Source organism: Bubalus bubalis, chromosome 5 (assembly GCF_019923935.1).
Source record: "Bubalus bubalis isolate 160015118507 breed Murrah chromosome 5, NDDB_SH_1, whole genome shotgun sequence".
Lineage (NCBI taxonomy): Eukaryota > Metazoa > Chordata > Mammalia > Artiodactyla > Bovidae > Bubalus > Bubalus bubalis.
The window spans coordinates 37,275,214-37,287,701 of record NC_059161.1 but is presented as its reverse complement, the minus strand read 5'-3'; the positions used below and the strand labels follow the sequence as shown (position 1 = coordinate 37,287,701).

At 43.9% G+C, this 12,488-nt stretch overlaps 1 protein-coding gene across 9 annotated transcripts in view; it reads left to right on the top strand.

Moving 5' to 3' along the window:
• Positions 1 to 12,488, top strand: part of CLSTN1 (calsyntenin 1) — a 75,321-nt gene that overhangs the window by 34,987 nt on the left and 27,846 nt on the right. For 6 of the 9 annotated variants that reach the window (XM_044942968.2, XM_044942969.2, XM_044942972.2 and 3 more), the window contains exons 2-3: positions 1,339 to 1,461; positions 12,193 to 12,222. In XM_044942968.2, coding sequence (XP_044798903.1) covers positions 1,339 to 1,461; positions 12,193 to 12,222 — 153 coding nt within the window. The remainder of the gene's footprint in view (positions 1 to 1,338; positions 1,462 to 12,192; positions 12,223 to 12,488) is intronic. The other 3 variants (XM_044942971.2, XM_025285861.3, XM_025285859.3) reach the window with 1 other exon arrangement.

Sequence of the window (12,488 nt, the reverse complement as noted above, 5' to 3'; positions counted from 1 at the left end):
TTTAAAGCAGGTTTTTCCTGATCACTGTTTTCAGTCAGATTTTTTAGGAATTTTGCGTATCATTTTCTTTTAATGCATTATATTTGTAATTTTATATTCATAAATCTTGTTTCACCCATTTGTTTTACATTTCTTTTTGTAATGCTAATTTTAAATAAATAATACTGTTATTATCATAAATAACATTTTAAAAATTGAAGTATAGTTGATTTACAATATTATGTTAGTTTCAGGTGTAAGGTAGAGTGATTCAGTGTATTTATAGATTGCTTTCTGTTTATTTTCGAATAATGGCTGTATTTCTCTGTGCTATACAGTCTACATTTGTTACATATTTTTATATGTAGCGGTTTGTATCTCTTTAAAAAAAAGTTGTTTTTTTGGAGGTATAGTTGATTTATAATGTGTTTCTGGTATACAGCAAAGTGATTCTGTCTTTAAAAATATATGTATATATTTAAGAATATACTCTTAAATGTGGGCTTCCCTGGTGGCTCAGATGGTAAAGAATCTGCCCGACTTAGCACGCACGCAGTTTGGGAGACCAGAGTTTAATCCCTAGGTCGGGAAGATCCCCTTGGAGGAGGGAATGGCTACCCATCCCAGTATTCTTGTCTGAAGAATTCCATGGACAGAGGATCCTGGTGGGCTGCAGTCTATGGGGTCTTATATATATATTCTCTCTCTCTCTCTCATACACACATGCACATTATCTTTATTCTTTATCTTTATATCTTTATCGTATCTGTATATTCTTTTTCATATTCTTTTCCATCACTGACTCAGTGGACAGGAATTTGAGCAAATTCCAGGAGATAGTGAAGGACAGGGAAGCTTGGTGGGCTATAGTTTGTGGGCTTGCATGACTTAGCAAATGAACAACAAACCCATGGTTTATTGCAAGATTTTGAGTACAGTTCCCTGTGCTATACAGTAGGGCCTTGTTGTTTAGTTTGTATCTTTTAATCCAAGAGATAACATATTTTTATTTGTAACTCTTCTAGGATCGGCTGAAAACAGAGGTGGTATGAGTTAGTCTGTGAAACTGTCCATGTAACCATCAATCTTTTTTCTTTCTTTCAGTTTCTAGAGCAGTTCATGTCTTATTTTTGGTTGCTTTGGGGGTTGGCCTCAGATAATTTCTGCATTTCTTTAGGAGTTCATCCCACTTGGGTCTTGTTACCAGACTTGGCCACAAAAAATAGCAGCGTGGCCTTTCAGACTCATGAGGGTTTTATTGTTAATGATATGGATGTATGTTTTCAAAAGCGGTGGTGTTGAAAATAACAGTTCTAACCTGGCCTATGTCCTTTCTCCTCCTTCTCTTTTTAAATACAGTCAACAAGCACAAGCCGTGGCTGGAGCCCACATATCATGGCTTAGTTACGGAGAGCGACAGCACTGTGCTCCTCGACCCCCCACTCATTGCCCTGGACAAAGATGCTCCTTTGCGCTTTGCAGGTACCAACCTGTCTTTGTTTACTCCCTGTCGTGAGTCTGGGAAGCATTTCACGTGTCCCATTTGGGTTGTTTCTGAGCCTTTCTGAGAATGTCTTGATAGCTAAGGGTTGTGTGTGGCCCCCACGTACCACAGGGGTACCTGACTGCCCTTGCAAAGCCTGTACTTTTTGAAAGGCAAAACATTTAATTGCATCACTGTGTTCCTTGTCTTGATGTAACCAGCAAGAAAGCATCCAGACCAGTGCATCTCAAGCTTTTGTGTCTGTGCAGAGCACGGGATCGTGCTTAAAATGCAGGCTTGGATACAGTGGTTCTGGGGGCACCTGCAACCTTGCCTTTCTAACCTATTTCCTGGTGCTCCTGGTCTCTGAGCAGTGAGGATCTGGAGCAGTGGTCCCTAAGCCTTTTGCACCAGGGACCAGGTTCCATGGAAGACAGTTTTTCCATGGACTGTAGCAGGAGGTAAGGGATGGTTTGGGGATGATTCAAGCGCATTAGATTTATAGAACACTTATTACATCAGCTCCACCTCAGATCATCAGGCTTCAGATTCCAGAAGTTGGGGGCCCCTGATATAAGTGATTACAGCTCATGATTTTCCTTGTACTACCTAGGTTTCAGTTACCTGAAGAGACTTAGTTGAGAATATTGAGCAGTCTTTTATAAGTGATTTCATTTGGCTTAGATGTTACTTTCAGTAAATCTTTAGCATGAGTTACTTTATAAGATTGTAAGCTCAGTGTTCACTGGGACAGACAAGGGTTGCTCTGAAGATCTGCTGTCTCAGTGGCTTCCAATAGCACTTTGCAGATCAGAACTGTTCGTGCTTTACGTCAAGGCCGGGGTCACGAATAGGCAGAGGAACAGGCTGCTTCTCCCTTTCTTTGCCTCAGAGTCAAAAGAGACGTTGTGAAGTTAATTTTTAAAGAGTGGTTTTTGTCTGATGTTTTTCCAGAACAAAATGTGTTTGTTCTGTTTGCCTCAAAACAAATGAGAAAAATTCAATTAGCTCATATAGATCATTCCATACATTGAATTTACTATGGTAAATGGGAGACATGAATGCAAGGATGTCTCTGAAGAGCTATTTAAAGACTGAATTTCTCTTCTTTCTGTTCAAGTGCCACATCCCATTTCCAGGGGAGTAACCTGAGAAGCAGCTTGTGCTATTGAGTCAGTGGTAGAGACAGACCTTCTTGATTAGTTTTACTCATTTATTGGTTTTTAGAGAGAAATCCAATTAGATGCACGGTAGAGGAAGTGCTCTGTGCTAGGAAGACACACACAGTCTCTGTTTGGTAGCCAAGGTGATTTTTTTTTTGGTTGTTCCCCCCTCCCCTGATTTAAAATCATTTTTAGCATTGCCTATGGTTTCCTCTGGGCATCACTAAATTTTTGAGTATTTGCATAGATATATTTACACACACTTTGCATGCAACACCTTTGTTTATTATATACAGTTCCTCCTTGCGGGTGTGACATTTCGGGGCCTTGTCAGTAACCTTACTAGGGTCATCTAGCTTATGTTCCTGAGGGTACTTGCGTCTCCCTGACATCTAATTGATTTTGAGTAGCAATTGCAGTCAGGAGTTCTGGCATCTACTCCCCCAGGCCTCTCTTTACAAATTCTCAGCTGTACCCAGTCCTGTTGTTGGTGGAGCTCTGTCCCGTTATATCACTCATGATTCATAACCCCTTATAAAGCATTCAGTGTCCTGGGCACTGCTGTAAGTACTGGACAAATATGCATTTGTGTTTAATTCTCAACAGCCTTTTGAGGTAAGTATACTTCTTGTCACCCCTTTTTAAAGAGAGGAAGCTGAAGCACAGAGCTGCTAACTTACCAGCTCTGGGTCACACGGCTTAGATGTGTCAGAGGCCAGATTCCAAGTCAGGCAGGATGGCTCTTAACTGTGATGCTGTGTTAGGCAGCACAGAAAGTTACAGAGGATGGGAAGTAGGAAATGAAATGTACATTGAGTACTAACTTTGAAGTCATTTTACGTGTCACTTTTTTCTTGTTGAATTTAATTTTATTGTGTCATTTATTAAAACTTAATGTATTAAGCAACACCTAGAAAACCTACAAAAATAAGTGTTTTGTGGTGTATGTAGGAATAATACAGAAAATATTGCTTTTAGTTTGGTGAAGAAAATCAATTTTGTATAGTTTGAAAATGAAAGTCCCTCAGTTGTGTCCGACTCTTTGTGACCCCATGGACTATACAGTCCATGGAATTCTCCAGGCCAGAATACTGGAGTGGGTAGCCTTTCCTTTCTCCAGGGGATATAGTTTATTTCATCCTGAATAAAATGTGAATTTTGTTTTAAGTTCAGATACATTATTTTTTGGTGGGTACAAAATAGATTCTTATGGTAAATTCTCTTTTCAAAAATATTTATTACCTTCACAATTGAAGATAGTTTCATTTTTCTTTATTATTTTTTGGTTTTGATATATGGGTTTACTACTGGGGAAATAAAAACACCATTTTAATTGTGAAATTATTAAATGTAAGATTTATCTAACTTTTTAGATATTACATGCTGTGTGGCCCCTGATATAAGTTGTTAGTGTTTGTGTAATTGTTTCTGGCTAAAATATAAATGAGTATTGCAAAAAAAAAAATCCTTGATGTATAGTCTTGAATGAAATAGTATTTACAAAGTTTTATGTTTTTAGAGATTCTCAGGTATTTTTTATTAATGTGCCAAAGTTATATATTGGGATTTTAAACAACTATATGGAGAAGCAGCATAGAGCCTAGTATAGTGGTAACTTGATTGCATTTGCCATAGTGGACAGAAAAAATAAATATTTTCCTTCTGGAGATTTTCAGAGGGAAGCACAGTTGGTCTTATAGTCTTTTTAAAAAAAATACAGTTCATATACCATAATGTATACAGTTCACTGGTTTTTAGTGTATTCATAAGATTGTTCTACCATCAGCCACTGTCTAATTCTACAATGTTGAAAGTGAAAGTGAAGTCGCTCAGTCGTGTCCGACTCTTTGTGACCCCATGGACTGTAGCCTATCAGGCTCCTCCGTCCATGGGACTTTCCAGGCAAGAGTGCTGGAGTGGATTGCCATTTCCTTCTCCAGGGGATCTTCCCGACCCAGGAATCGAACCCAGGTCTCCCGCATTGCAGGCAGACGCTTTACCATCTGAGCCACCAGGGAAGCCCTACAACATTTCATCACCCCAAAAAGAAACCCTTGCCTCTGTTAGCAGTCACTCCCCTTGGCAGCCACTAGTCTACTGTGTGTCTTTGGATTTGCCTGTATTCTGGATATTTCACACAAGAACAACACGCGGCTTTTTGTGACTCGCGCCTTTCACTTAGCATGATGATCTGGAGGTTCACCACGTTGTGGCATGTCCCTCGTTCCTTCTTATTGCCAAATAATATTTCAGTATATGGATGGACCACGTTTTGTTTATTCATCCATCGGTAATGGGCATCAGAATCGTTTGTACTTTGTGGCCACTGTGAGTAGTGATTCTGTGAACATCTGTGTACAAGTCTCTGTGTGGATGTTCAGTGCTCTCAATTATGCACCCAGGGGTGGAACTGGTGCTCATCTACTCTTCCTGAAGCATAGTCCTCTTCCTACCGAAGTGAGTAGCTGCACAATCCTGGGAAGGGACCTCCTGTCTCCCTCCCTCTTCTGTTACCATGGTACCCATCCAACTCCCATCCAGCTGCTACACAGAGCACTGCCCCCACCCGGCTGTAGCAGACAGGTACATAAGGAACACAAATCCTGGAGCCTAGTGCTTCAGTCCTGGCTGTGAGGCTCATTGGCTGTGTGGCTCTGGGCAAATTACTTAACATCTCTGAGCCTCATTCTCATCATTTGTAACATGAAGATAATATCATATACCTTATAGGGTTTGGAGAATATTAGCTCATTTATTTATAAATATGAAGAGCTTAAAACAATGCCTGGTATGTAGTAAGTGCTATTTTCAGTGTTCACTGCTGCTGTTAGGAATCTTTAAAAAAATTTTTTTTCATATAACATTACATGAGAACTGTTTTCCATCTTCCTCTAGTAGTCTTAGTAGTATTCCATTTTCTCACTGAGTTTCTTAAATGTTTTTTGGGTAAGGCAGAGGACGGGTCTGGAGCCTTATTTTGAGCTTTGGTTGCAGTTGGTGGTGACGTTGAGTTTACTTTAGCATCACGGTGGTGGTGGCAGCAGCCACCGCTGACATTGACTGAGCTCTCTTCCGTGTGGCGTGGGGTGTTCTCCGGCTCTACGTGGTTCCTTTGATTCCTTCCAGCAGTCTCAGTGGTAGAGACTGTCATGCCCCCATTTTCCAGATGAGGAAACAGAGGCTCAGAGCACATCTGTCAGCAGCATGACTGCCAGGTTCTCCATTTAATCCCCGGTCCCTTAACAAGCCCCCGGGACTAGTTGGTGTTTGGGTTTTTGTTTTGATTTGTTTAATTTTTAATTTTTGGTCATGCTTCACAGCATGCGGGATCTCAGTTCCCTGACCAGGGATAGAACCTGTGCCTCCTGCAGTGGAAGCGCAGAGTCTTAATCACTGGACCACCAGAGAAGTCCCTGGGACTAGTCAGTGATCCATAAATTCTGGTAGAAGGACCGAATGAGTTTGCCTGAGATCACTCAGCCCACAAATGACAGCTCAGTCTTTGAACCAGGCAGCCTGACCCCAGTGTGATTCTTAGCTTCACCAGGTCGGCTCTCACCACACTGACTTTACGACATGGTAAACATTCTGGTCCACGGTCTTAATCCCATAATAGGGCCTGTGTGTGGGTAGCCACTGGAGATGACTTGTCTAAGCTCCTAAATAAACACCTGTGAAATGTGGGAAGCCTGGTCACCGAAGTGTGTTGTAATTTGTCACTCATCAGATGATCATGTGAAATGCACAGGGTTTGGCCCACATTGTTTTCTTGGGGTAAGACTAGGTAAATAAAGTCTTGGTATTGGTCAAGCATTTTAGAAAAGGAAAACCAAACCATTCAGTTCAGCCCCTTTTCTTTAATCTGCTAAAAGCCCGAGTAGAGGTAGGGATAAAACATGTGGTGTGGGTTGTATGTATTTAATGGGCAGTTACAGACTGGGGCCATTTTATCAGCCACATTGTTGCTGTTTTTATGGTGACACCTTTGACCCCAGTGAGTGGCCTATATTGGGAGCTGAACACTCTGCGTGCATGCATAGTCCTATCCGACTCTTTGTGATCCCATAGACTGTAGCCCACCAGGCTCCTCTGTCCGTGGGATTCCCAGGTAAGAATACTCAAGTGGGTTGCCATTTCCTCCTCCAGAGGATCTTCCTGATGCAGAGATCCAACCTGAACTTTTTGCATCTCCTACATTGACCAGTGGATTCTTTACACCCTGCCACCTAGGAAGCCCTGCATCCACCCCCACCCCCTACCTTTTTTGAAGCTCTTTCCTTTCATATGTGGTTATAGAAGCATTCTTTTTCCTGCCTTCCTAATCTGAGTACAGATATTTTACAAGATTAAACAATTATGATATGAATGGAGTCCAAAAGAAATTTCATGGCAAGAACAGGAGCTGTACTTTTGTTGATATTTAATTAGAACTGGCTCATATCTGTGCTACTCTTCTCCATATTCTGTGTAATTCTCATGACTCACATGCCCTGAGGGTGGCCCACGGGCTTCACCACCACACACCTCCACCCAGTTTTGCTTTGTCAGCATGTGCAGCTGGGCTGGGACTGTGTTTGCAGCCATGAGTTGGATATGTTAGGTTAAGTCACATGAAAATGCCATTTTTGTCTGAAAATGTCAAAATACATGAAAAATTGGAATGTCAGAAATCTTGTGTAACTCAGCATAGTGCAAGGCAGTAATCGGTTGAGTAGCAGTTTTAAATAAACAAGGAATGGTTTGAGATCAATAATCATTAAATATTAGGTAGCTTTGCTAGGCCTCCCAGAAATTACAAAAAAGCATTTCTCAGAACACTGGTCTTCTAGGTGGGAAGGTGAGACCAGCATTGTCCGAGAGTTAAGCAGGGGTGCCTGGACATCTGTAGGTCATTGTCAAGTGAGAGAGGCAGCACTGGGTAGACTGGAGTTCATGAAAAGATAAGGATGTGATTTCCAAAGGCAGACTCGAGCTCCTGCCAAGGATGGGAAGGATGTACATGGTTGGGCAGTAACGGGCAGTGGGGAGGATGGAACAGAGGTGGGAGCTGGCAGGGGTCTCAAAGAGGTGGGTGAAGAGTCAGCCCATTTGGTGTGTCGGAGGAGCAGAGGGTTGGAAATGAGCCCAGAACTGCATGGTTTCTGTTGCCAGGCTGAGTAGACAGGATGTCACCTCGCCCGTGGTTTCTAGTACTGCATCCAGACGGTCCTGGGGCGCATCCGTCAGGTTCCCCTGTCTGCTCTTGCCCAGTTGAGTCTGTACTTGTAGGAGCACAGCTTAGAAATTTATAACCAGCCGGTGAGGTTTGGAAACCACTGATAGGCCAGTCTCTCAAGTGTGGATTGCAGCTGGTCGGCATTGGAGCCTCCTGGCAGTACTTGTTAGAAACGCAGATGACAGGGCTCTGCCCCAGAGCTGCTGAATCTGAATTCCTGGGAAGGGGGCTTGGCAAAGGACACGTTCAGCAAGTGTCTCGGACAGTTCCTGGCGCACTGGAATGTGAGAGTCCATCACAGGTGGTTGTGCCTGGGCCATTAGGGCATAACCTTTGGGTGTGTGCTTTTCGTTACTGTACATCTGAGGTACCTGGAAAAACTGTTTTGATTAGAGCCACATGTGGGCTGGTTCCAGAAACTAGCCTGGACCAGTAAGCAAGGAATTCAAAAGTCACCATAAGTAAGAGTCAGCCTGGACGTCTAGCTGGTAGGCAAGGGTGCCAAGGCCAGGGAGAGAGAAGTGGGTCAGGGAGGAGAGGTGGATTAGCAGGCACGTTGTAGTGGACACTTGCTGCTCAGAAAATGTCAGTTTTCCGTCAGCAGCCCCTGGTCTCCTTCCTGTTGGGTCCAGGTTGGTGGGTCTACAACCCGTTACCCTGTTCCCCCAGCCAAGCACAGGCATGATCCAGGCCAGGCCAACAGACACTCTCTCTTGGGATGTGAATGTCCAGCAGAGGGATAGGTGCTGATACCAGCTGTGGGCATGGCCCTTCCATCCAGGCCTTCTTGCCGTGGAACTGTGTGGCTCTTCTTCGCTGGTCTCTGGAGCCGCCTTGGTTTCTGACCGTCTCCAAGTCCCTGTCTCTGGCCTGCAGTCAATTCCATGAGCTCCCAGTGGCTCTTCAGTGAAGGCCCTGTCACTGAGTTGGCTGGAGTGGATTTCTGTCACACGAGAGAACCTGAAGTATCCAAGCTGGTGCTGGTGACCTCCACTGGGGCTGCAGCATGAGGGCAGGACAGCGCCAGACCTGGAGAGGCTGCAGGAACAGCTCCAGAGACACCCTCTCTTGTCTGGGGAAGAGCTTGAACTAAGATTTGGAAGAAGCTGGAAGCCAAAAGGACCGATGTGGAAAGTGAGGGCTCAGCACTGTCAGATGAGAACTGGACGTGGCCAGAGAGAGAGAGAAGTGAGAGCTCTGCTCTGCTGGCTTCATCCATTGTTATATCTTTCTGTTTTGCTTTTTAAAAATTCTTTACTAAAGCTCCTTTTGACTATTTTAGATGATCTTAGGGGAATGAAGAGTGGAGAGAGACCGGAGGTTTTGTCCATTCTGAGGCCAGCAGGGCTAGAGGGGTCGGTTGTCCAGGGAACCCAGTGGGGGATTTCAGACATGATGAGAGCAGAGCTGTAGATTTATCTAGTGGAGCAGTGGTTGCTCAGTCATGTCCCACTTTTTGCAGCTTCATGGACTATAGCCCACCAGGTTCCTCCTCTGTCCATGGAATTTTCCAGGCAAGAATACTGGAGTGGATTGGCATTTCCTTCTCCAGGGGATCTTCCTAACCTGGGGATCGAACCCACATCTCTTTACCACTCGCACCACCTGGGAAGCCTGGAGCAATAGTACATGGTCTGGATTGAGTGGGAAGGAACAGGACAGAAAGGAAGTAGAATACGACAGCTGATTTTGAGATGTCCTTCTTTGACAAGGCTGAGAGATGCCTAAGTTTGTCCCCTCCTCCCAGCCTGGTAGCATGAAGCAGGCAGTTTACAGCTTGAAGCAGACACTTCTATTTCTCTTTGTGGTCCCATGGTCAGAAGCAATCTAAAGGACAGTGCTTGACTGAGTGTCTAATTTTTTTAAGCTGTGCCAGCTCTTGGGTGTGGGAGGTGGGATCTTGGTTGCAGCATGTGAGATCTAGTTCTCTGACCAGGGATGGAACCCAGGCTCCCTGCACTGTGAGTGTGGAGTCTTAGCCAGTAGACCACTAGGGAGGTCCCTGGTGAGTGTCTTTGAATTCTTACTCAGCATGGCACCGTGTAGGCAGCATCACCCAGGTCAGAGGCTTCATCTGAGGTCTTAAACCTCACTTCCCTATGCAGTGGCCTTGTTGGGAAAGCCTTGTCACTCACTGTGAGTGACGTAGGACGCCTCACCATTTTCTCTTTAGAACAGCGGACTCCCAAGTCAAAAAAAAAAAAAAACCCAAGATGTTATTATACCACTGAATTAAAGCTGGGCAGCTTGACATGTCTTAATATATATCCCACTCTATTAGTTACACCCCAAAAGTGCAAACATAGTCAAGCGAATTACCACATTCTGGAAAACTCTTGGACACAGCTGGTACCCAGCAGTTTCTGCTCATGGTGGATTAAAGAGCAGCGATCAGCCAGTCTTTCTCTAAAAGGCTGGCAGTGAGGATTTGAGCCTTTGCAGTCCATGGGGGGATGGTCTCTTTGGCAGTGACCGAGCTGTGCCACTGTGGGGGAGAGGCATGGCGAAGAAGCCCGAGACAAGACATTAGCAGGTCTCTGTTTTATGCATCCCTATAAAACATTGCTTATGGACACTGACATTTGAATTTCCTATAATTATCTTGTGTCATGAAATAACACACAGAAACCATCTTCAGCTTGCAGGCCACTCAGAAATACGCTCTGGCTGGACTTGGCCTGCCGGTTTGCCTGCCCCCTGCCCTGAGCAGCGCTGTCCAGTAGAGCTTGCAGTGTGATGGAGTGTTCATGTCTACATCTCCAATGAATAGTTGCTAGTCACGTGTGGCTCTTGAGCACTTGAAATGCAGCCAGTGCGACTGAGGAACTGAGTTTTTATTATTATGCACTTAAAATTTTTTTTTAATTTATTTTTGAAAGTATTTATTTATTTGGCTGTGCTGGGTCTTCATTGCTGCTCAGGCTTTTCTCTAGTTGTGGCAAGCTGGGACTACTCTCTGGCTGTGGTGTATGGATTTCTCATTGCCGGGGGCTCCTCTTGTTGCCGAGCACGGGCTGTAAGGCACGCAGGCTTCAGTAGTTGTGGCTTCTGAGCTCTAGAGCACAGACTCAGTAGTTGTGGCTCCTGGGCTTAGTTGCTCTGAGGCATGTGGGATCTTCCTGGCTCAGGGATCGAACCGGCGTCTCCTGCACTCGCAGGTGGATTCTTATCTACTGAGCTATCAGGGAAGCCCAATATTATGCACTTTTAACATGAATTTCAGTTCAGTTTTAAGCAGCCCCACGTGGCTAGTGGCTTGAGCCTTGTTCACACAGCAGAGCGCTGGAACTCACAGTGTGTTCACACAATGGGAAATCATTACAGCGACAGCCAGTGTTTGTGGAGGGCTTTCTTTATGCTGGCCAATGTTTTAAGCACTTACATTTTAACTCACTGGCTTCTAACTGTGTGTGCCAGTGCGAGTGAATGAACTCTGTAACTGCAGGTGCTAGCAAAGATAAATACATCTCAGATGCACACGGCTGGAAAAGGTGGAGTGAAAAATCAAGTCACAAGAACTGCATGTCACAAACACAATGAAACAATACTGTTCAGGGATATACATTTAAAAAAAAAGGGGGGGCAGGAAATTGAGGCTGGGTAACCTTTTGGTTTCCCTGGCGAGGCCACGCCGAGTCTGGGGCAGGGTACCCCTGACCTTCTCGTTTCTGCTCTCTAGTGGGTCGTAGTGGGAGGTGAGCAGGATTTATACTGACTCGGAAGAACAGGTGTTTCAGGAAGTGAAAACCATGATCACAGCAGCATCGCTACAGTTAGCACTGAATCTGCTTTCAGTTCACATTTAAGCAGATGTTCCAGGAGAAGAGGTCTCTGTATGGATATGGGTTGCCTTGGTTGGGTACCTTAGATGAGAAAACATGGTTATTTATTCAGGCCAAGAACAAAGGGGTTGAAATAAAACCCTTCCCTCCCAACTGTTTCCTTAAGGCCAATGACGAGTTGAATGTTATGGTATTCAGCCACCAAGAACTTAGCTTCAAAATGAAAATCTAAAAACTAGAAAACAGCAAGTAGACTGACTTAGACACTGTTATCATCCAAGCATTCCTGAAAAGAGAGATCCCCATGACACCTGTGGGTGTGAGGAAACTTCACAGCAGTATTTCATCCCTAGGCTAGTGCCATCTGTGGTAAGTGGGATGCAAAGAGACATTTTGTTCTTGAAGGTTCAGTTTTGCTCTAACAGTGTTAGCCACTGGCTACTGAGTGTATTGTTAAATGATGTCAAGCTTTTCTATGTAATATGTGCATCTTTGACTTTTTTTTTTTTTATTGTTTCGAGTTCGTTCTTTCCTGTATTACTGACATGGGTTTATCTTTTCTCCCTTTAGAGAGTTTTGAGGTGACAGTCACCAAAGAAGGTGATAAAGGGTTCTTTCTATCCCTCTTATGACATTAACCCACTAACTATGTTAATGAAATTGGGACTCAGCCCTCAAACAGAAGAAACTGTCATGCTCTTTTCCCCCTATTTATTCTCCTACTTTGTTTCTATTTTTTAAGTCTATTGATGGGAATTGTATGTAACCAAACCCTTGGTTAGAAATATCTGGAAATCAGACATCCATTTGAACTATATGGATAATCCTATTTTTTTTTAAAAAATTGGATCTGAGAGATTCACTGT